Here is a 25,754-nt window from a genome sequence, read left to right on the forward strand (position 1 = left end):
GGAGCGCTGTGCTGCTCTTTGGGGTTCTTTGTGTTCCGCTAGCAGGAAAAAGGTTCTGTTGGTTTGTCTTGCTCTTTTTTCCCTTCCCCTCCCCTTGCCTCACTGCCTCCCTTCCCTCCTCGCCAGTCCGGGGAGCCTGTGGGGCAGCCCCGGAGGGCCCGTGGGGTGGCCCTGGCTGGTCCAAGCCCGCGTGTCTGTTCCCTCTCCGGGAATTTGTTGTATTTTGAGGGGTTTTTTTTTATCCTGTTCTACCCTGTTTTTGTTTGGTGCTAATAAACAGTTTGTTTTTTTTCCACTTCCACTTGCTGTGACCCACTTGGCTTATTGGTGGAGGAAAGGGGGAGGCCCTTTTCCCTTCAGAGGAGACACTCCGGAGTGTTTTCTCCTGAAGTTTTGTCTCCAAAACCGAGACAAATTTAAAACACCAAGGGTATTTGGCTAAGGTTTTCCCCTGGGAATAAAATTTACAGTTTAACAATTAACTAAGGGAGAAATATTATTCATCCTTTCCTCATCAGGATCTGTTCCTCTCCTTCTGCTTTTAAAATCCCTATTGCTAATGTTGTTGATATAATGGCTTTCTGTTTTGAGAAAAGGTTATATTAGATTACCAACCTCTGCTATTTTAACTTCCAGTCTTAGAACTGATTTCATATCCGATTCAGCTCGGGAGGCGTTTGCACCCAGAAGCACTGCTGTATCAACCATGAACTGCAAAAAGGCATCTCGGTACTGTAAAGAAACAGAAAGAGTGAAATGAAAACAGGAGTTGCTCTTGAGCAGAGTTGTAGCAGTAGGCCAGAAATGCCCAGCTCTAGGAGTATAATACCTTCACACCTTAGGAACCAAGGTTGTACTTTCCTCAGAGTGCCAAGCAAGTTAAAAAGGAGAAATAACACTGTAAAAATACAGTGTGTGACAGGCAGAGATACCTGCTGTGGTTCAGGGAGCACAAATCTCAGGAAATGCAAAAGGCTGTTCTGGATTAGACTGACAACTTTCAGCTCTTACAAATGGATTAGACAATGTGTATGAATGTACACCTGAATTTTAGACCAACTAATACAGTAACCACCATGGGACAGATGTACTTGTATACAAGTGCAAGCTTCATTTAGGGAACTTTGCAAGAGTGTTTGTGATAGAAGTGGTGTTTTCTAATAGATACCCTGCAAAACCCAAATCCAAACAAAGCACAACCCATTCTCAGTCTGGAGCTCAACAAAACAAAACAACAATGAAAAAAGATCAGGGGGAAAATGGTCGCTCTATTTTCCAGCTGATGATACTTACAGATTTGGCTTCTGTGGTATTTTCTAGATAATCCTCTCGAGATGCCAGAGAGAGACTTGCTTGGTCAAGCTGTTAAAAAAAACAAGAAGTAACATTTAACAGCTAAATTCATCAGATTCAAAGGTAAACTGATAAGTAACTTTGGAAGGGTTCATGTTTTTCTGGCAATTATGGTAGATGTGTGCAAATACCTGATACATAAAACACGGCACCAGTCTGAGTTGCACAGGATTTCAAAACAACAGAAAAATGTTATGCTGTGCTGACAGGTAGTAACTAAATCACATTACTGTGATCTGGGGAGCCACAGATGCCCCCTGCAATATCTAAGCCACCTAAGAAAAGAATCACAGGTGTGATTTATATGGTTAAAACAGCTACATCAGCAAGTAGGAAACACAAAAGGACTGGGTCTACAGGATCAAGCCCTTGGTGCTGATGACCATGTATCCATCCTATGCCTATTTCAGAGGCCTAAGAGTCAGCTTGGGACCGCCCCAGCCTAGTGGATGCACCAAATGCCCCTGAGGTGCTGGAGCATGTGAGCTGCTCTCTGTCTGGGAGGCATCGTTAGGTTTTCTTGACTGAAACTGAAGTTACACTTTTGAGCTCCACCCTAGACCAGCACTGTGTGCTGTATTCAGTCTTTTGAGCAGATGAACTGAAACTGAACTGGATACCAGCCAGGATTGCTTGCACAGGATATTGTTATATCTCCAGTACTTTAGCTAAAGGTGTCTGGTAGTCCAGGTGGATCTTTGACCTTTGCTTATCTTTTCCATTTAAACATGGATCAGATTTGCCAATCTACAGTCACTCTAATATTGGAATTAGGCCTGAAAATTTGAGATCTGCATCAAGAGTTTTGAGTGAAACATCTACATGGGAATATTTGCATGCTGTTTCAAATTCCTAACCAGGAAGAACTCACTACACAGCATATATTTTATAATAATTACTGGGAATTGAGATTTCCCAGAACTTCTCAATGTGATCATGTTAGGTTAGGGTATGGAAGACAAAGCTGAAAACTTCATTTAACCAGCTTCCAAATTCTGAATAAGACACTGATTGGAGCAGAAACAACTGCTTTGATGTTGTAACATTTTTGGTTTGATGCTGCAATTGTTTCTAAAGATAAATCTACTGAAGAGAGACTGTATTTATTCATACAATTTCACATAAGTCCTTTCTGATCTAAATCCTTTAGGTTAAGTGATTTATATTTCACATTTTCTACATTTATAAAAATGTAACAAATGAATAAAACTTAAAGTGAATGAATAAATAAAATCTTTCTCTCTACTAGTTGATGTTCACAACCTTTAAAATATACCACAAACAAATAAAACAAACCATCTTCAAAAAGGAGTAATTGTGATGCTCAGTACAACTCTCATTCTTTGAAAAACAGTATCACTTTCTTTTCTCAGCACAATGATGCAAAAAGAATGTACTCTTATGCTTTTTCTACATATGTCTTTGCAATAGGTGAATTCAGATTATTTGATGAATTTCAATTCTGTGACTGTTACATTAAATGTTCCTCTAAATTCCCATGTCTTAAGAATTAAAGTTGACAACACATTAAACCAAAAGAGCAGAAATATGAGAAATAAACAAAAAAGTTAACCAACTGCTTCAGCACTCATGGAAAAAAATATAGTGTTGAATGCTGAACAAAGTTTTATTTGGAGTTTCCACCTCTTTTATGACCCACTGGTGATTTTGCAATGCTGAACAAAAAGAATTTTGCAATAAAGCCATTTTCACAAGTAGATTGAAATACTCTGTGGTACATCTACACCCCTGGGAATTCGTTAAAACATGGACAAAGTAGGGCACTGGCTGATGCATTCTGCAGATCAAGGTCCTAATCAAATTAACATCAGAACACCCTACGGAACAATATGTTATTCATAACATGTAGTGCTTCAGTTATTTAGATACTTAATTCTTAGGTGCTGCTAAGCATAGCAAGTGAAGGTAATGCTGGTCATAAATCATTTCCAAGAGAGCAGCAGTGAGGGTGTCCCTGTCCAGCCATTTGCTGGCAGGTGGCTTGAACTGAAATATTGTGACAGGAGATACCTAACTAAACACCTCTCTGATTCTACTGCTTCAGTTCTTTTAAGTGAGTCTCCAGCTGAAAAAAATGTGACAGGATCTGAACAGCATCTTAGCAGAATGACATCTTTGATACAGCAAACTGTTGATCTGCTGTTGACCATCCAGGAAAATGTCCTAGAGATGGGGAAAAGTTACCCTTCAACTTTATACCAGTTAAATGCCACACTGAAAAGAAATATGGAAGAATCAACTTAGAACTGACATCCACTCCAGTACCACCACAGTCCCTAAATACAATGTATTCTTGTCTACATTCCTACAGCTAGCCAAGATGCTAGCAAAATAAGGATCATAAACCCTATTTTGCTGTGATGAATGCCAGCATAACTTTCTTCTTTGTTCCTTATCTCTTGCGTTCATAAACTATTTCCTTGTAGCCGTGGAGGGAGGGTCTGCTCTGGCTACTCATCTGAAGTTCTTAAACAACAGTGCATTTGTCCCAGGCAGTCAGTCTTGCACAGTTATACAATTTCATCTGGAGTTTTGTCAGACTACAGGGAGACAACGTTCCTTGGGTCTTTTTCTTACTAAACTGTTGTGTAATGCCATGCGCTGTTAACAAATTGGTAATGTTTTGGTGTAAAAGCAACAGCATTTCAGGAAAAAGGTAAATTCTCTATTTCATGTTTAAAAGCACTTGGGAAAAATCTGTGTGGTAAGGTGCTGTATAAGCACCAGATTAAGTGTTTCTATCTCAAGAAAAAGAGCTCAAGTTCAAAATATCTGCTACCGATGGACCATTTTTCATCCTCACAGACAAAAAGCATTCTTCATGCAACCGGTGAGTCATAAACAGCACACAGAATTAGATATTGACCTCTTATTCTCACGCACATAGACCCTGGCTATTGGTATAATGGGACCATTTTTATGGGGTTTATTTCCATCTGAAAGAAGAAAACAACCTGTACAGAAATACTTTTCAATAGCATGTGGTTTCTAGTGGCTTCTACATTCCCATAAATTGGCCCCTACGTACAACTGTAAGCCAGCAGATAATAACAGCAACAATCAAGTGTAAACATTTGGCATGTAAACATGTTTTAAAGAAAGAGACCATCAAATACCTATTAGCTATGCTATACTGTACCTTCAGGATATAGCGGTTGGAGATTTTGTCGTCAGCAGCCACATACAAACGGATGAAGACAGAGCTACTGTATTGGCCACGAAGAGTTGCCAAGGCTTGGACTAAGCTGAACCTCCTTTCTGACCACAGCCCTTCAGGTCCAATATTGGATTCCAACACAGGCCAGCGGAAAGGTGAATGCTTCAGTATACTTAACAGAGGTTTCACATCAGCTTTTTCTATTTTATCTGAAATGTCAAAGTGTGACAACAATTACATTCCAGACAATTCAAGCCCAGCAGCAGCTACATAAGACAAAGATTTATTGGCATCGATTGATTTCCAGGCAAGGCAATCACAATAGTTGAAACCCAAAGCCTCTGCTCTGCCTGTGAGCACAGCAGCATAGAAGCCCAACTCTGTTTATCTGTATCAAGAATAAGAGAGGCAAGTCAGTGCCTTTCAAAAAAGGCAAAGGCTGGAATTAAGTAAATTTTAAAAACCCACTCCTTGATTAGGAACTAGCATAGAAACTTCACTGTTTGGGGGGAGGGGGGTTATTTTTCATAATCAAAGCTAGAGTGGCAGCATCTGGCCACCAAGGCTGAGGAGCAGGCTGTCTCAATTGCTGGCAGTCAGACTTGGGCCATGTTGGAAGAAAACTATGCAGGAAATAAAGCCTGAAAGAGTCAGAAGGACAAGGGGACTTCCAATACTTCTTTCACCTGTGCAGCTACCTAAGGGTAGTGATGTGTCCCAAACTAGTGTACTTTGCCTTACAGCAGCATTTACAAGCTAAGGAAAAGCACTCTGCAAATGTGGCTAACATGCTTGACATGAAGATACCTAAGCTAGAGTCCAGGACTGACTATACCCAGCCCTGGCATAGTGTTTTGATTAAATAGATTTAGAGAAATGTAGAAGGTGATGAGCAACTCTTGAAAGTATCAGCATGAGAATTCCATCAGAGGGTTCCTCTGAATTATTAACCCCAGGCACTAACCCCACAACCCTGGGGCACAGTTTAACATCCTTTTGCACAGATAAATATCTCTTCACAGTTCTGACAAGCAGAGGTTTCTCTAAAACTGATTTCTTTTGCCTGGGTGTACCTCAGTCTCAATAGCCAGCTTTAGAAATGTGTAAAAGACCCTCTGCATTCAGTTGAATCCATATCAGCAAAATCCAAGCATCTGCACAGAGCTTCACAGAGCTCTGCACAGAGATAAAAAGCCTGCCTTTAGAAATGCAGGGAATGCATCTATGTCCTTCTCAAATCAATCCACTTACTCTCATTCATGCAGGATGCGTAAAGGATCTTGGCCTTCTGTACAGCTTCACTGTCTCGTCTTTTGCTGATGGGTTTCTCTAGCAAGGCTGAAAAAACAATTTTTTTTTCAATACTTTGGAAAATGTAGACACTGTTTGCATGTTTCAGCATTTGGTTTAATCATAGCGCTTGTTTAATTAAGTATGAGGCTCCATGTGTATTTTCTTAAGCAGTAGCACAGACATACCTGCACCTTTTTCAATCCCCAACAGAGAAGGATTTTTTATTTTTTTCAGAGAACTAACTTAAAGCCATATGACAGATGCAGCTTATTACTTGTGCTCACAACCAGCTACCCTCAGCAAACTGAGGGGACAGGCAGTCATGGGGTGAGGGTGGCAACCAGCACACAGGGCAGGGAGCCAGGAATTTTTTCAAGTGGCTCGGCTTCTGGTGCTGGTACATTATGAAAACGGGACCTAACGGAGAAGGTTACAGGATCTCAGGAGCAAGACCACTGGTGTTCACTTTTGCCAGCTCTGGTGCTGCTGAAAGAAAGCAGCAGAGAACTGCCCCATTGTCAGTCAAACACACACAGTATCTCAGCCTTGTTAGCGACACAGAAAGCCAAGTGTCCAACTACTGTTTGTAAAGCTGCACTCTGTACACACACTCATCCTCACTTCACACTATAAGTGTAAACGTCCTTGGTGCCTGAAAGCCAGATTAACCTTTCTAAGCTGTCATCTCTCTACATTCCTTGCATTCCTCACATTATGTTATGGAAAGGAAATAGCATGCAAAGTGCATCTGAATCTCAGCAGTCCCCTCCCAGCTGCCTCGAACTGTTCTATCCAAGCTGTAAATCAGGCATGATGCAGCTGCAAATACAAAGTACTGTGGTTAAATGCAGAGGCAGCTGAGTTTCAGAGAGATGTGTCAGCTCAGGTGCTGCACAGCACGAGCACTTCCACAGCCAAGAGAAGCAGGATAGCTCTTGAGCACAGCACAGGGACAGGGCTGGCAAGCTCTAGTGGACCTCATTTGGTTTTGCAAAACCCAAGCCGATCCTACACAGCACTACCTTATTGTTAAGGGACCACTGGAAAGAGTGGCTTTGCTGGTATCAAGTCCCTCCTGTTGTGTGCTCAGCCAGGGCTAAAAAGCCTTGAAAAATTCAAGACACCCTTCTCCGTACCATAGTACCACCCAGTGCTCTGGGTTTCAAATGAGCAAAGGCAGCACAGTGCAAGTGTGCTAATAAGCATTCCCCACACAAAAGGGGGAACAAAGAGGAACACAAGAGTCCCAGAGGCCTGCAGAGAACCACTGAGACTTCATAACACCAGCCATGGCAAGACCAAACAGTTCCCACACAGAGCTGGATCAGGGTCAATGCAACATTATTCCTCTGCCAGGACTGGCTGGGGACATGCAGAGTGCTGAAGAGGTGGTGGTACTGCCATCCAAAAGCAGCACCCTCCTGCAAACGGGTGGCAGCTGCTCACTCTCCAGCCCTGCTCTATCCAGCAGCTTTCTGGAGTCCACCCCACAGTGCCTCCTCTCCTGGGAGGCAAAAGCTGGATGGGGCTGCTCAGTTCTACAGCTGAGAACAGCCTGGGTTTGCACAGCTTCTCTCAGTATTAGGAGCTCACTGCTTGAGGCAGAATTTTAAGGCATTTATTTCCCAAAATTTCCAGAGCACCCTGAGGAACCAGCCTTTTAGATATTCCCCACCTGAGCTCATGTGAGCACTCGGGACCATAATGCAGACCTCAAACTGTTTACTACTCAAGGAGTACCATAGTGATAAGCAAATGCCACTTGTTCTCTCCCTCCAATCCCTTTTCTCCTTAAACAAAAAAATAAACAAAAAAAACCCCCCACCCATTGCCCAATTCTTTTGCTTACACCCTTAAGAGATTTAATGAGATCATTCCCATTTAATTATGAATAAGATTTTTCCCTTAAAATACTTCTGGAGAGGATAGCTTTCATTTCAAATCCTCAAATTTTCCCCAATTTGTTAAATACAATATAATGCCAACCATCAACGTATATGTTCAGTGTGCACAATTCTTAGCATCATAATCAGACCTGTTCACATATTCTAAATGGCATTTTAAAAGAAATTATAAATGATGCCTCCATAAAACTAAGGATGAAAACCTACCCTCCCATTAAAGTCATTACAATAATTTCTGTCTTTGCCAGTGAGCTGTACAACCATGAAATTGAAGCTAATAAAATCCAGTGGCTAAAGCTCAAGAGAGAAACAGATGATAAGAGCCAATAAAATCAACCCTAGAGATACACCTGCATCAAACTATGTTAAAATCAGACCTGGTGTTTTCCCATCAAACCATCTCATTTTGTGACAGAATGAAGATGTAACACTCCCTTCACTATTGCAGAGAGTGAGGTGGGGTAGATGTTGCCAACTTGCTCAGAATTCTTTTAAGAAGGCAATTCTTGGTTCTGATAACATAAAATCCAGTGATCAAACATGAAAGACTTAGTAAGATGGCTGAATCCTGTGGACACTGAAATAGGGGATGCAATCCATGGATGCTCTTTAGGCTATGGAGGCTTCTCAGCCTTAACCTCAAGTTTTCAGAAAGATTTAGAAGCTCAAACCTGGAGCACTGCTCACATCCACATGATTTATACATTAGCTAGTATAAAATCCAAATACAAGATTTAGAAATTTGCTTCTTATTTAGCTCACAAATACATATGGATTTTACATGTCCTTGAGTATCTAAATTCTTAAAGACAAACAGCAAGAAAAGGCAAGAATAGCAACAAAAGGCAAGAAGCACAGCATGCTGATCAAAGATATATGTAATCAATTGGTCTGTCTAGAGGTTGCTTATTCATGGAAAGAAAGTCACTACTGTGATTGAAATCAATGTAGGCCCACCAAGCTCTCTTTAAATAAGCAATATTGGGTCCTGTGAGTAGCCTGGCCGCAGCTGCAGGCTCTGACAAACCCAGGCTGCACAGAGCATATCTGTTTGTGTGGGTCGATGCACACTGCTCTCTACAGGGCTGCTTTTGGGAGGGCAGCACCTCAGTCTCTGCAAGCTGAACAAACTTGCCCCAGGGCCATCCCACACTCTCTGAACAGTGCTTAATCTCCTCACACATGACATGGATTTCAGGCTCTCATCTACAGCAGAGCTATGCCAGCCAGTGACATACAGAAAGCAAATTCAGCCCCTCTGAAAAAATTCACCTGAACTATAGCTGTCTGGGAAGACTGTCTTTCCATCTTGAAAAACTGTAATAGCTTCAGATATTTTCTCTTTTGACACCAAAATGTAAGCAAAATCTATGTGGTCTTTCAAGGGATAGGAAGAGAAAGACCACCAAAGTTCAGTTAATGTTGAGCCTCATAAGATACCACAGATTTGCTGTTTAGTTCCTTACTTTGTCTTTCCAAGCTCCAACTCTCACACCTCACTAAGGGATTGTGTGTATTCATACAAATCCACTGAGAAGTTCAGTCTAATAGGCTTTCCTTAAGCACAGTCTCCTTGAACTTTGACGTAGTTAGGCAGATTGGGGCTACCAACATTTTAACTAAAACAGCTCACTTAGCACTGAGAAGGACACTGAGCCTGTTCTTGGAGCTTGCTTTCTTTCTTCCTTCCTTTTTTTTTTTTTTAAACTCAGTTTTCTTGTTTCAAATTAAAAGTTCTAATTCCGTAAAGCAATCTTCCATTTTAGGACACCAAATATTTACCTCTACAGAAGAATTTTTAGGAATAAATAGTTTTGATCAGATTAGGAAATACACATCACTCCAACAATATTGGAAGAAGTACCCTTAAATTAATAGCTCATTTTTCAGCTCTCAATTAAATGATACAGCACTAGACATAGAATAGCAATCTGGCTGCAAAGGTTAAAAAACCCCCACAATCTAAGCTGCTTTCCAGCCATCTAAAAAAGCATAGAATTGTTATTAACGTTAACCAAAATTTAACAATTTATTGCTGCTACTGAGTTATACCACTGGCCTGCCTGCAAAGCAGAATATCATAACCAAAAATCACCAGGACAAGCAAAGTGAACCAGCATAGCTTAAGCCAGCTGAATATACAGTTTGGATCCCATTTCCTTAGCCAAATATCAAGTACACATCTGAATGGTTTTTTTAGCAAAATAGCTCTTTTTCAGTTACATTTTTCACTTTCTTCACTTTGAAATTATTTCCAAAGTCATTCTCTTTGGGTTAAAAAAAGATCTTGGCCTCTATCACTAACCTCAGCACCTCATTGTTCATTTTGCCATATGCACAGGATGCCCAGATGCAAGATTTATGTTTCCCTTCACATAAAACTTAGTGATGGCAAGTGTCAAAACCCACTGGCAGTTCCACTCCACAGTGCTGTAGTAACATAACCCATCTCATTAAGCAGCCACCACTTGCACAGTCAGAAACTGTCAAAAGGTGTTCACGATATCCTCAACTTCCTGAGGCTGCAAACGGCTTCATCATTCACTTTCTTCTACCAAGGAGCTGAGAGTGCAGAGGTTCCCACTGCAGTCAAAGTTCTTGGACTTCTGTCACCCCAGGTCAGGCACGTTTGCATCATTGCACGCCCTTACTCTCATATAAAACACGAAGACTTGGCATCACCAGCAAAAAAAACCACTCCATAGCTGGGAGTGATCTTCACTTGCCTGAACTGGAGATGCTCAGATATACAGTCAAGGAAAAAAGGCCACAGCTGGGGGTGGGGAGCTGGGAAGGGAAGGAAGAGAGTTTATATTGAGTTGCCTTCACATAGTTCTTTTTCAGGGCGAGAGGGCTAAAAAAGGCCAGCTTCCTGTGGTTCACTACCCTCAAGTAAATAGCAATCATCTGCTGTTAAAAGTGAGAGCAAGGCACATTACAAAGGAAGCTTTGCATGCATGTTTATTTAACTGCATACTATTCTGAAGCTGCTAAGGATAGTCTTGTGGCTAAGTGTTACCTTTAATCTTACTTTCCATTTCCAGCCCTTGTTGATTTTCCAGCCGACTGTCTTGCACAGCTTCACTTTGGTTTTCAACCACCATATTTTATTTATGGCACCAAGAAATCCTGTACCTTTCCTTCTTCTGACTTGGAGTGCATGAAAAAGGATTGTAAAGCAGGATTTGCAGGGAAAAGAAACATGCACACCATTTATTCAGATTAGAAATATTGATTCGATTTATCGGTGTCCTGATCAGGTTGTATGCATACTGTACCCTATCAGACAGGTGTGTATATATCTATATATATATATATATATTTATATTTGTGTTGAACTCCTGAGTGCACTTTAAAACCCTATATATGGAGAATATATTGTGCTAGTAAAGACGGTAGCATTTTTTCCACTAGTTTTTGTCCTTATCCTTTTACAAACATTTGCTCTATGTGGAAAATGCAAGCTCAAGTGTTTGCATGGTGATATCTGACAACGATCTCAAATATATTATAATGCTTTCTGTCCTGAAGAAAAACAACTCCATGTGCAAATATCCCCCAGGGAATATGCTTGGACTGTAAACAAAACAAAAATTATACAAGAATCCCAAGAGACATCCCATTTCCTGGAAAGCTGTAACCGTGGAGGAGTGAAAAACTAGAAGCAGACAAATAATTCAGCCTGAACTCCCAGGGCAATGCTAGAACAGACAGCAGTCTTGGACTGCAAAACCAGAGAAGTATCGAAGTGGGGAGATGATCTTAGTGTGTACACAGGCTGGTGAGACAGACTGGAACATGGCCTGCCCTTCAGCTTTCTTCATTGTAAAAACAATGTTGGACAGTTGGACAGAGGGTAGAAAAATAGCAAAATAATTGGGTTTTTTTCCTTTGGAGGGTGTTGCTCGAGAAATAGAAGGCAGGGACAAAAAAGCATGCAATGAGGGAACATAACTTTTCTCACAAGAGATGTGAAAGGGTGATGGGATCACAGTATCAAAGCACCTTGAGAAAATGCTTGGTGCCAGAGAGGTCTTTAGTCTATTGAAAAAAGGCACAAAGAAAGCCAACTGTTGAATGATGAAGACAAATTCAGCAGTGACAGTGATCAACCACTGGAACCAGCAACCAGAGGAGATAGTGGCTTTTCTGCCCCTTAATATTTTCAAGACTTCATGTTTTTTTGGGAGATAAACTTTAGCCCAAAGTCAATTATGTTTTATCCCAGTGCAAGCTACTGAGCTGCATTAAATGGGTAATATAATTGTCTGTGACACAAAAAAGGCCATAGGAAATAATCTAATGGTTACTCCTGGAATTGCACTCTATACATTTAGAATACAGATCTCAAAGCACTCTTAGACATGACAGACCAAGGAGACACAGCCATTATCCATTGCTGCAGATAAAGAAAGTGAGCCACAGATTGCTCCTTATCTAATTCATGTCAGAGTCCTACTGGTTGGAATAATGCTCCTTTATGAGTATAAAGCTTGTTGAACTTGATCTGCACACTCAAAGAGCTTGATCCTTTGGAGACAGCGAATGCCCCTCAGTCCCTTTAATTTCAGAGACAGTAGGAGTTGCTTGGCATTGCCCACATGATGCTCAGCACTAAACTGAAAGCAGCTTGTAATGCATTTTTTGGGGGATCAGACTCAGAAAGCAGTCCAAGGGCCTACACATTCAGCAGGTTTATTTGCAAATACCTGATGACAGAGAATTTCTCTTTCAATACTTGAGCAATAAAGACTCTGCTTGTCACCCTCCCCTCACTGTGCACTACAGCTATAAGGACTGAGTTTCTAAACTAATGAGAAGATTAATTAAAAGAGCTGTTCCCATCTCCAGCTATCAGTGACAAGCTTTGTTTCCTTCCTAACTTAGCACTATTATGTGCTACCTCTGTGAAGGGACAAAACCCAAGTTATGTTTTGGAAATTTGCAGAAGATCCATTGATGCCAGCAACAGGTTAAGGATGTTCTGTGAAGAATTACCACTGAAATGTAGAGAAAAACCTTCTCAAGCCTTGGTTGGAGTTTAGCAATCAAACCAAACACACAACACATGTGTGCAGAATGTCATTCCCTGATGTCCCTGAACTGTAAGATAATTATGATTTATCTAGTCCTCCTTAAGAATTTCTAACCCTTAATTCCCATATTTTCTTCACACTTAAGAGCTATGGCAAAAGAGTTCCTGAAAAGTAACCTCTAAAACCCAAGTATCCAACTGCACTTGTGCCACTGGGTTTGTCTTAGCACTTCAACTATGTCATGAAGGCATTGCCCTCTCTTCAAACTCTCAGCACACTGGATTTAAGAAGTCAAGGTCAGTATGGTTCACAGAGCAAAGATTTGGCCAGGGTGCCAAACAGCACACAAAAAAACTTTAGAACCACAGTGCTGTTACAGAAATCACAGCTAGACAAATGTACAGTCTTAATTAATGCAAGCTTACATGTTCCAAGAGTGATCATTTCAGAATGGTTTGGGACCAGCTGACATTCATTTAGAGTATCTGCTTTCCAATTCCTTTTTTTCAGAGCCCAAAGTGAAGGAGAGCTGGCAGTGGTAAGTTTCATTGTGCCTACAAGGGCCACAGTGTTCTACCCCAAAATAAAAACACTGGCCACAGCCTACAAAATTATACACAAGACTGCTGAGATCACTCGATCAATGGTAACATTCCTGTCTTGATACATGAAAGTAAGAATTTATTTAGACTGCAACATTCCAGGTCACAAAATAGTCAAAGAAGAAAATCTGAAACATTTATTTTTCTTCTCATCTGTTTGGAAACCTGACTCTTATAGCTGGAATGGAGTATAGAGAGGAGAGTGAAGAATATATTATATATACATGTGTGTGTGTGTGTGTGTGTGTGTGTGTGTGTGTTCTAAAAGGAAGTGACAGACTTGACTGACATTTCACGCTGAACATATTTCTTGGGAACAAGACAAGTATGAAGCCAGGATTATTCTTAGAGTTAAATCTGTTCTCTCAGAGCACTTTTCTGCAAAAGACATGGACATCTGCTGTAGGACACAACATATAGTAGCTCAGTACAGCTTTATCCCTCTTAGCAGGTTAATAGCACAGGTCAAACTCCCACATGAATGCACCTGCCCAGCTTCCATTTCAGAATTGTTTTGTATCTGGAAGCCTGGGAAGAAGAGCAAAGCAAGATCTCACCTGCCTGGAAAATACCACAGAGACAAACCTCAGTGGATGTGCAGATGCCTGCTTACAGTTCTCTTCTGAAACCAGTGCAACCCAATCTCAAATTCATTATTTCAAGGCCTCATTAAATTCCTTTATGCCTTTAAAACACAAGTTCTGCTGAGAATGTCTCCTGATATGCAACTTTAGTGTACAAAACAACTTCTTTCCTCTATTAGAAATTGATAGCAATATTTGGTTTCTGAGGCTTCCCTAAAATATGAGCTAACCTAAATTTATTTATTTTTTGTAAACTACCAGTTCTGCTAATTTCTCTGCAGTGCTTCTTGCTAGTTCAGGTATCTTATGAACAATCTGACATGTGCAGTCTGGAGTCCTCTTCCCTACCAGACACTATTAGAAGTGAACTGCAAATTATTGGTTTTTAAATAAATTTTTTTTTTCTAGACATCCAAAATAAGAAAATACACAGTCTAAAAGATAACATTTTTACTCCCTCACAAATAAACAAAAAAAAAAGAAATGAAACATTTTCTCACCACCATAAATAAATAATTTTTAAATTGTTACTGACATTAAGGCTCTTCTTCATTTTCTTTGTCCCTTGGTGGCTGTAAACAATTCTCAATTTCAGAGCACAGGAAGGGAAGCAGTCCACGCCTAATGCAGTGCAAAATATATGTCACTGTATTTTATAAATACCTATTTTGTGTTTCTGATGAATTATAGTCCAGATTTCTCTACTGTTTGTTAAATATATATATATATATATATGGGAAATCAAACTAGCATCAAAGGCTTGCAAAAAATATTTTTCTATATGCTTAAAACTATTCTTGCCTAATTAAAGCTTTTTGCTCTGAGTGTCTAAAGCAAAATAAAACAGCAAACCAATACACTTTTCTGGTGCTTATAACGCACCTTTTAAATTATTTCAAAGCGTATTTTATTTCCACTTTCATGTATTTTGCATTCTCTTCTTAACCAGCCTTCTACTGCTTTCTTACCTTTTTTCTTGCAGCTCCCCATCGCCAATAATCAGGTCAGCAGAATCATCTTACTGGAGTACAGAAGTGCTTGAAATAATCACTCCAAGCAGCTTTCATAATGGCAAACTCCTTGTTCACACAGGAATATGACATAATGCAGAGCACTGGACTCCTCTCAGATTGCCCTACACCTGCTGTGTTGTATGTTCCCACTTCTTTGGAAGGCACAACCACGCAGAATGTCAATGGACAGGGCCATTAGTCACTTTTGGAAGGACTTGTGTTGGCTTACATGGCCTCAGATATGCCTTAGATATGAAATATAATAGTTTCCATATTTTCAAACCAGCAACTTGTTGGTTTTGTCTGTTTTGTTGGTTTTTTTTTAATAAAACCACCAGTGTATTCTGCAGCTCCATGAGTTCATTCCTCAGAATGGTCCTTGTGGAGCTGATGCCTTAATTTAGGCCTACCTTGTTTTGAAAAACTGTGTCTCACTCCTCCCCTTGTTTTATTTTGTCAGCTGGGGGGAGAGGATGGATTAGTAGTTGGTTGGTTCAGTGGGGCAGAATTTGGTTCTGTGGTTTTTTTAAGGTATTTAATCATGATCAAGACACCAGTTATCAATTCAGGAAACTGTGTTTTGTATTTGATAAAATTAATGTCCATCAACCAATTTCTTGATGGCAGCATTCATGTCACCATGGATGGAACGGTGACTCTTGAAAATAACAGCACCATATTATTAATTCTTCTGATATTCCAACAGAATGTTTAAATCATTATAAATTAATTTTGCACTCACGAGGATGTAATTAATATGTATTTCCACAGGAATTCATGAAGATCTAGTAATTAATCAATTCATATAAGTTCTAGTTCCCAAGGAGTTTAAATCAAGTAAATCAAGCAAATATTCCCAAATACCAACTTCATTAAAGGTTGCTGTATTTAGAAAAATAAACTAAACTAATATACTGACATTCTAGGGTTCCCCCTTGCCACTTGAAAAGAAATTCCTCAATTCTTTCCTTGAATATCCATTCTAGCAATGTGGAATTTCTCATGGAAAAAGCATTCACAAAGTTGTGCTTACATAAATGGTTCCTAATGCTGTCCAGTGCCCTAATACACAGCACATTTCCTAAACAGAAATATTGTTTGTTTACAGTTTCAGCATTTTGTAAATTCTCTGAGTTTGTATATCAAAAGATAAGCCCATCATGTGAGTTCCTCCAAAAAGTCGACATAACTGTACACAAACTGTGACCAAACCAAAAATCATTTTAAGAGGATATGAGAGCCTGTGCTGATAAAATTAATTTCAATAATAAATCTTACTCTTTTGAGTAGAATTGCCCTCATCCCTGCCCTGCCCCTCTGGCCTCCCAGTATTATGCTGTAGGGGATAACACATGTCATTTTAATGTTAGGCAGAAGAGTTTAAACCACATTTAAACCAGAAGATTGCAAATTTCCCAATCGTTACAATATAGGTGGCGGTCTACACTCTACTCTAAATGGCAGCACTACATTGACTTCAATACAATAATACTTTTAACTTGTACTTGTGGAATATTTTTTTTTCCAAAAAAAGGAATCAGATATCATGGATTGCTGTGCCTTCCAAAGTATGAATCCTCATTCTGTAAAACTACCCACCCAAACACAGCAATCAAACATTTTTAAGTTCAGTATCTGCAAGTATGGATCATACAAACCCCAGATTCACTGTAAATTTAGGGGAAATATGTGCCACATGTGGAACAGAAGCAAGAAGGATGCCCCACTTTGGTTCCAGCTGAGGGCTCAGAGGAGGATGCCATTCTAATCTCCAAACCAGGGAGATGCTGTGGGAATCCTGTGGCTCAGTTACTGTGCTGCCTTTAAACCTCATTTAGGAACCAAAATTATCTCCTCTCAGTACTCATGGTTTTCCAAAATCACTCATTACAAACACAACTTTCATTCTGAGCAGCCACAAAGCCTGGAAAAAGTCCTGGCTTCTCCACTTTTGACTTATATATTTCATTTTACCAAAAAACTATTAAATTCTTGCCCAGAGAGATTTACCTGACTTGTGCCACTTATGTTTTTTCTTACATTCAGATAAATAAGCCACTATAGGAAAGATCTGGACCACTCAAAAACAATGTCTTTACAATTGAAAAGAGATCCATTTATTGCAGAGAAGACCAAGCAAAACAGCATTAAGCGCTATTGCTTTTTTCTGCTTTCTTGTTATTCAAGAACAGCTATCCAGCAATATATTGGAGGCAAAAACATAAATATCCTCTTTTATTTTAATTATTGCTGGTATTCTCCCTCTTACTTGGGACAGCTCTCAAATAGCTCAAATACCTTTGAGGGAAACAAATCACAAGAGACAGGTCAGCTAATAGAGACACCTGGGGATGAGTGTCAGCAGCTGCATTACAGATTTCATGGAACACATCCAAACTATCCCAGTGGTCCCAACGGAGCACCAGTTGAATGGTGCCTTAAAATAGCCCTGTGGCACAGGGTCTTCTGTGCAGGACAGCAACCACTCAACAGCAACAACAACTGCTCCAACTCCTGGGATCAGTCTGAAAGGCTATCCTATAGTCAAACAGTATAAATTTCCAAAGAGATATTTTTACTTACTAGTTTTACTTATAAAGAATTTATTTTCCAAAGGAAATCATTGCAGATTGTCTTGGGAAAAGTTGCCTATGCTTGCAAGATACTTTGTTTGCTGTCTGTCTCATGTTCTTTAGAAACCCACACACCATATCCTCCTAAAAGGCCTCCATTTCTGTCTGTTTACCGCATTGGAAATTCCTCATTTTAAACTGAGTGACATCCAGAAAACAGCCACGCTACAAAGCTTAGCACAGTAAATCAGCCTGAAGTAGGTGTCTCACTGGGCCAGGAACAGTAGGGAGACTTCATTTGTAAACTGGTTTCCACAGTCATAAATTAAATTTAAAAGGCCTGGAAGACATGTTCACAAATGATTCGCATAATTTAAATCGGCTCCTTTGCAGTGCTGAGATTTAGGAATGTTTGTGGAGTTTTGTTTTGTTGTTTTTATTTTAATTTATTGCTTCCTGCATGGTCACTCAGAGAAAGAAAAAAATAAGCCAGCTGTACACCATTGTACTTCAGAGAAAGGAAAAGAAGCTTCTGGGTTCACAACCAACATTCACCACAGGTAATAAGCACTGAATTAGGTGCCTCAGACTTCCAGCTCTGAACTGTTCACAAAAAGCCACTTGCTTTCCAGTGGTAAGACAAAAGCGCTCCTAAAACCTTAATGGAGGTCATCAAATCAGAATGGAAACATTCATCAGGAACACAAATAGCTTTGCAGGAAATATTATGGTAAGTGGAAAAACATTTAGTAACTCATAGAGTCACTGTAGTCTTGACCTGACAAAAGGCTGAAGCTGTTGCAGTTTGAAATAGCTTTTACTCATACTACACAGGCCACAGCCAAATGATTCTTTCCATTTTGAAGGACTCCGAGAGCTTCCTCATCAGAGGCCTATTGGGCACTGGGAGTGTTTGTTCTTAACCAACATGAGGTACTTTTTAACATGCCTGTGGTGTAGCTGAAAAGGAAAGGCTGGCTTCAAGGCAGGGACAGTCTGGTCCAGCCAGGAATGGTTAACAGGAAGTAGTTGTACCTCAGTCCTCTTCAAGACAGTTCTATAAGGAGCAGTTCTATAAGAAATTTTAACCTAAATATTACATGTCCCTTACCTGGATTTAGGTCACAATCCAAACCACAAACCTCTGCTTTTGAGATATTTTTGTCTCTCTACAATTATCTTCTTTACATTCCTCCATGATGCCTGAAATCCTGCTGCAGGTCACATCCAAGGAAAGAACTACCCCTACTTTTTCTAGGCTAGAACTTTATTTATTTTGTATAGCCAGGAGATCAAAATGAGTTACATATGTGGTTTGTGGATTCCTCTGAGTGCAGAAAAATAAACCCAAGTGACCCTCAAACAACATATGGAAAAGAAATTAAAGGGGAAATGATGATATGATTAGCATCTTAAGACAGCTAGAGAAACCCATGGGAGCATTATATATATACTCCTACCCCATTATAAACCCAAATCTTAAAATAAAAAGTATTTTTAATGATCACATTATGTTTTGCAGATCTAGAAGAACCCCAAAATTAATGTTTCTAATCCTGATCCTTCAATCAACCAGAGACACACAGACAAAAAAAATCTACCACCCAGTAGTTCTTAGCTATTTTCCACTGACCTACTACCATTTCCTCTCTTTGGAATTCCCTATTAATGCACCAAAACCTTCACCAATACAGAAAATGTTCTATGCTTTTTTGAAGCTTACACCTGCAAAGTCGTTTGTTCTTGTGAGTCTGTAACCTCAAAAAACCCCCAAAGACACACACACACACACAAAAAACCAAACACAAAAAAAGAAAATTATATGAAACCCAAAAACACGCACAACACACACACACAAAAACAAAAACCAAACCAAACAAAAAAAACCCCACCAAACAACCCACAAACAAGCCAAAATACCAAACACAAAAGAAACAGAAAAAAAAAGCTTTGTTCTCAAACCCACTGATACCTAATGCAGGGCTCAGTACGTTACACAGCTACAACTACCTCTCTTTGGTAAGGCAAAATTAATTCTTACACTTATTACCCATTATCTACTGGAAGATTTTCTTCTGCAGCAGTTGCTGCTGAACAAAAAAATTAAGCTTCCAGAATATTGAAGATACACTTGTGCAACCTGTGTAATACGTCTTTGCCCAAAATCCCTTTCTCAGAAACAGGAGCAGGCTCAGGAACATTCAGGGACCAGAAGATAGATTAGATGTTCAAATAGTTTATTTTCAGTAACATAATTTTTTAATATATATCCTGAATAAACGTTTCCATCTATATTACACCATCAAAGAAAATCAAATATGAAAAATATGTCTTTCTGGCCAAGCCATCTTATCACTTTAATAGTTTTCTTTAACATGATAAGCATTTCAGAACATATCCAGGTCTCTAAAGACAGAGGCCTTTTTAATCTACCAAATGTCAAACAGGGACATTTACCATGTGGTACAAAGTTCTACCAAGAGTTCTTGAGGAAGGAGAGATTAAATTTGCTTCCAAGGTCTATTCAGCCCTATAATTGTTTCTCTATGCAGGAGTTCTTCCTCTTGCTAAAACTTCTGCTAGCAAAGTTGTGGTCATACACAAATTAATAACTCAGTGTTAAGCTAATTTACTGAAATAACTCAAGAGAAAACACAAATATACCTAGAGGCTGAAGTTATGCTTGTTATTTCAGCTACCAACACTTTCCTTTTTCCTTTTTTAAATTACGAAGAATATATTTTGGAAAGTTTATTAAGTAAAAAGTTAAGGTATTAAGTAAAAAGTTAAGGAGGAGATGGCAAATGTTATATTAAAAACACTTCTGTACACCAACCAGCATTTCACATCTTTGTCCCTGTCCATGCCAAGGGCCTCCTATTAAAAATAATTTTGTATAAATTTCCTTTATTTGATATGGAGTTTCCATTAAGCAAATACTTCTCACTTGGATGTTTCTTTCTTTGTCTTGTGTTTTTCTAGCTATGGATTAGCAAATTCTAAAGGGACTGCAGAAAGAAAATCAAATAAAAACCTGGCTTAGCATGATGTCCTTGATTAGGACCTGTAAAAAGAGGAAATTAAGGATGGCAGTGACAGCTTGCTACTCTATACTCAATTAGGATTAGCCTCTTTGTGGCTGTGGTTCATTCAGGATGTGCAGTTATCTAATACAGCCCAATTCTGGCAGCAGAACAATTAGAATGCAAAGCATAACTTAAAACAGGCTCTGGAAATACTTTTTTTTCCTTTCATTGTGGCATCTTCAGCAGACTTTAAACAGACGTCTTGAGATCATATCCTATGTTGAAAATCAAAACTCATATTCTGAGCCCAAATGCAGCTTTTAAAGTACCTAATTATGTGAAAATTTAATACAATAAGACTGAAGAAAGTAAGTGGAGAAGGGCTTTGGTACCTACACAAAATCTGAAGAAAAATAAGTGCTATATTTAAGCATTAAATCCTAAAACTAACCTCTGTTCTGTGGTGAGCTCAAACCAGGCTCTTACGTCAATTATTATGCCAATTATGTGCTCAAGGTGGGCAAAGCTCAAGCACACCACCACCAATATTAAATCTTGCATGTCTCCCTTTTTTTGAATAAACTCACTTCTAGCCAAGACTGTAAGAATCTGGCAGGATTTTCCTACCTAACAATAATCATCACCCTTTCTCCCCAGCTGGTCTGCAGGGCTTCCTGGTGAGGTGGCCACGCTGCAGAGTATAGCCCTAAGTCAAGTCACATGCACATTAAAATACCCCTCTTCCTACACATTTCCGCCCTGGGGCTATTTTTTCCTCCAGAAACACATTTTTAAGCAACTTTCTGTTTCACTGATGATAGATCAGGTACTTCAGTGGCAGCCTGAACAGCAGTGGGAAGGAAACCCACTACCCAAACAAACCTCCAACTCTGGAAGCTTGTGAATTGCCTCTGCCAAGGGCTAGGTGACTGTACTGGAAAATATCACTCTGGTTTGACTTTATTACATTCTTTCATGCTGTTGGCTGACTGTTAGAGACAGCCTGCTGCACTGGACTGATGAGTGTCTGATTTTGGGACATTCTTACATGTGTGTGCTCTGCTCCTGCACTCTGGTCTAGCCATCATCTGCAAGAGGGAAAGAGTTAAATCCCCTCATCTTTTTCTTTTTGTTATTAACAGGATCATTTCATCATCCCTCCATTCCTAACTGATAGAATTTCCAGCAGTTCTATTCTTCCTCCCAAATTCTCTTTATGTTAAATTCAGTATCTCTCAATGTGATTTTCAATAAAAACAAGAAAAATATACTTTTAAAAGAGAACATCAAGTCGGGCTGTTGGATGTTATCCAGTGATCAGAACTGTGGAGACCTCTGGTCATTTCAAGCCCAGCCAATTGACAAGCTACAGTGACAAGCCAACCAAATACTTTTCAAAATGATATATTTACCCTTTAGTTTGAGGTCCACATTGTGTCGCAGCCAGGGATAAACACCATAGTTGGACATATCTTCAGGAATAGGGTTTTGATATATCCAGCCATCACATGCAAATCGATAGAAGTTCTCACACGGATCTATGGATTGATTTATCTTGCTCAGGATGCCAGCAGCTGTAAAAAAGACACCACATAGATTTTGTGGAACACTTTTTTCTAAACAGAAAATTACACAAGGCTACAGTCCAGAAATGATGATTAATGAGAAACAAACAAAAAAGACAAAATATCTGCAGTGAATCTTCTTGAGTGCCATACAGCAATGATGGCTGAACTTAGCAGTACATGAACATGAACTGCTAGAGCGAGACACCTGAAGACAGGCTCTCCATTGTTGCCATCATAGAATTAATTGCCTGAGGAATTTAGTAGCAATACAATTAAGTAGATTGTGATTAACATTTCAGTAACTATGAACTGCTTACCTCTAGCTGAATACTGCATAAGAAAACAAATCAAATTCTGATCTACCATTCATTGGAAAAGATAACTGTAGTATTTTCTGCTCCATTTCGTGACTGCTTCCCTACCAGTTACTATTGCAGGTGAAAGAGAGGCAGTAAGAAAGACATCAGCCTGACAAGCCCAAGAGTCAGTAGCTTTGAGTACCTAATGATAAAATCATAGAATAGTTTGGGTTGGAAGGACTCCTTAGAGGTCACCTAGTCCAATGTTCTGCAATAATCAGGGACATCTTCAACTAGACCAGGTTGCTCAGAGTCCCATCCAGCCTGACCTTGAACACCTCCAGAATGGGGCATCCACAACTTCTCTGGGTGACCTATGCCAGTGTTTTACCACCCTCACCATAAAAATTTTCTTCTATGTAACTAGTCTGAATCTACCCTCTTTCAACTTAAAACCATATAAAGTCTGTGCCAGATCTGGTACAAAAGCATATCTGTGCTGAACAATTCACTTGCTAGTTGTCTGATTACTGGAAAGGAAGCAACAAAATATACCTGAAGGTCCAGTCACTCAACTTTTTTTTCCTATTAAAAAAAAAAGAAAACTCCTATGGGAAACTTTGAATCAACCTAGTTAGACTAGCTAGACCAAATTAAAACATGAATTTTAATTGTACAAAATAAACAAAACAGAAGCAACTTGAACAGTGACTTTTTAAAAAGTTTGGAGTTGTTGTTCTTTCTCCATCATTAATTAAGCTTTCAGAGTAAAATGTATAATGGGAAAAAATTAAAGGGTATAAATATCTCATTAACATACTATAATCATGATATGATTGAGAGGATAAAATTGCTGCTTACCAGCTTCAATGCATTCTGCAGTCAAACAGTACTGTTGCTTCGGATGAAACTTTATAAGACCTTGGCTAACTGCAAAATGGAAAACCATAATGAGATAATTTGCAATGAATTTTGACAACTGCAGCCAAATGTTGTGTTTGTGATCATTCCAATATCAGTGCAGCCTCTGGTCCCAGTGCCTCTCTGACTGCATTGATTTAGAGCACTTAGAATGTACATTAAGTAAATATTTAGAATGTATATTAAATAAATACTGCAGCTTGTACAAATAATTTTCCCCTCCTGATCCTGCTTTCTCCTTCCCCCCTCTTTGCTCACAGGCAGCACAAAGCAAGGGCTGTCTCTGCACAGTGCCTGGAGTAGCATCACTTCAGCCCTACTCACTGACAGTGAACACCACCATAATGCAAACAATTCAGCACTGTTGAATTGTTCCACATCTTCCAGAGCTTGGAAACACAGGGGAATAGAATGGCTTGGGTCAGAAGGGACCTTAAAGATCCTGTAATTCCAGTGCTCTGCCATGGGCAGGGACCTTACACTAGACCATGGTTGGAAATGCAACACGGAGCAATCTCACCACCCTCTACAGGGTTTCCACAGCTCCCCTGAGCTGTGAGGCTCACACTGCTCTGCAGCAGCACTGCACTGCCCAGCAGAACCCAGCACCAACAGGACGCTTCCAGGGTCTCCTTATTCCAGCCTGGAATAAAGCAGATTGTAATGGGCACAAGGATAGCTGTGCTTTATAAGGCACAACCCAGTTTCTGTCTGAACTGTCTCCCAAAAGTATTGTAATTGCATTTGCTTCCAAAAACTTTGCTGAGAAGAACTATGAAATTGTCAGTTAATTTTGCTCAGCTTTTAAAAATGTGTATTACAACCGCCACTGAAATTTAAGCACAGGAATTGCTAATTTCAGACACTGCTCTCAGGCAGCAAATATGCAGATAATTGATACTTGGGACTAGGGAGGGAGAATCCCAAGGGGTAGGTGAAATAGGACTCACTAGATGTGTTCAGTAGGCATAAAAAATGTCTCATTATATCCATTATCTTAAAACAGTCCATAGCAAAAATTAAAAAAGCAAATAACACTGAACAAAAAAAACCAGTGATGGAATATATTATGGTACCATAGCTTTAACTGTGCTGATAGTTATAAAGCAATTTCTGCCATAGTTATATATTGTTCAAGAGTGATAGAAAAATGCAAAATGGCACTTCAGCCCCGGAAATTTTTTTTATACGAAGTCCTAAACTAGAATTGAATATAAAGCTGTTTCATCTCTTCCAACCTCACAGTTTTAATGACAATTAATGACAGAAGTAGCTGGATTTCAATCAAAGGTTCTCAGAAAATGGGAATGTGAAACTATTTCTGGACAGCTTTTCCAAAGCTTGCATTGGCTCAGTGAAACACAACACCTCAACCACCTTTGTAAATAAGCCAAGAAATACATAAGATTTTGAAGTATACAAAGATTGTAATTGAAATATTGAAGAACAGTATAATGTAGAGAAGTGGAGATCTCCAGAATATGATTTTGAGCCACTACAAATAGGAACTACAAATAATGGATAATGTTCCTTTTAATTAAGTGTTGCACCCCTCCCAGCTCACCTTTTTCCCTGATTAGAATTTAGCCTTTTAGAATCCATCCAGGTCTTGGATGCTTGCTGGACTTTTTTTCTTAATAAAGCAGAGACAGGAGGGAAAAACCCAGACATAATTTCATTCTTTATCTGAAGTAGCCCTTGTGTATTTGATACTTATAAACAAAAGCAAAATACCATTTCAACTGGGAAAATTACAACTTTATCATTAGAACAAATTTTTTTAAAAATCTTTGGCAGTTAACATTTCCCTTTTAAGTAACAGCTAATTTTGACAGAAAAAAAACTTTGCATAGTTTTGTTCTCTTGCCTTTTTATTGTTAAGAGAACTAATCATTACATTATTACTTAGTCATGGTTATAACCCTCAGTGTCCTACTTCTTCCTTTATAAGCCTGTTTCCAGATTATTAAGCAAATACACACCACAATTAAGTCTTTAAAAAATAAATCTGTAAGGGAAAAAGCATACAAATGTAGAGATGCAAGTAATGTGAAGATTCCTGTGATGTAAGAAGCCCAAAGGACTACCAAATCAGGAGGGGAGGCTCTCAGATTGAGATTCAAAGCTGCCTGACTTCTCACCCAAGGAAACTGGACAGCAATCTGCTTCCTCCAAGGAGGAGGTGGCTCCTGCCCTGTCACAGCCCCCACTCCGACCAGAGCATCACAGGCAGGACTCCAGCAAGGCCGAGCCACTGCCCTGGTAGCTCCCCACTGGAGTCACAGTGTGGTCACAGCCAGCATGAGCAAGGAACAGTAAATAACAATACCCGATTCTCCCACATCCTCATTAGACTTTGTAGGAACTACGAGAAGAAGAAAGCAGGAGAAGGCTGCATTTCACT

General features: G+C 39.5%; 1 protein-coding gene across 1 annotated transcript in view; it reads right to left on the minus strand.

Moving 5' to 3' along the window:
• PHEX (phosphate regulating endopeptidase X-linked) overlaps positions 1–25,754 on the minus strand; it is a 97,160-nt gene that overhangs the window by 69,118 nt on the left and 2,288 nt on the right. The window contains exons 2-7 of the mRNA XM_068999320.1: positions 23,291–23,359; positions 21,975–22,136; positions 5,783–5,869; positions 4,514–4,740; positions 1,294–1,362; positions 616–732 (exon numbers count right to left, since the gene is read on the minus strand). Of these exons, the coding sequence (XP_068855421.1) occupies positions 616–732; positions 1,294–1,362; positions 4,514–4,740; positions 5,783–5,869; positions 21,975–22,136; positions 23,291–23,359 (731 nt within the window). The remainder of the gene's footprint in view (positions 1–615; positions 733–1,293; positions 1,363–4,513; positions 4,741–5,782; positions 5,870–21,974; positions 22,137–23,290; positions 23,360–25,754) is intronic.

The sequence above is a fragment of the Aphelocoma coerulescens genome, chromosome 1 (genome assembly GCF_041296385.1).
Source record: "Aphelocoma coerulescens isolate FSJ_1873_10779 chromosome 1, UR_Acoe_1.0, whole genome shotgun sequence".
NCBI lineage: Eukaryota > Metazoa > Chordata > Aves > Passeriformes > Corvidae > Aphelocoma > Aphelocoma coerulescens.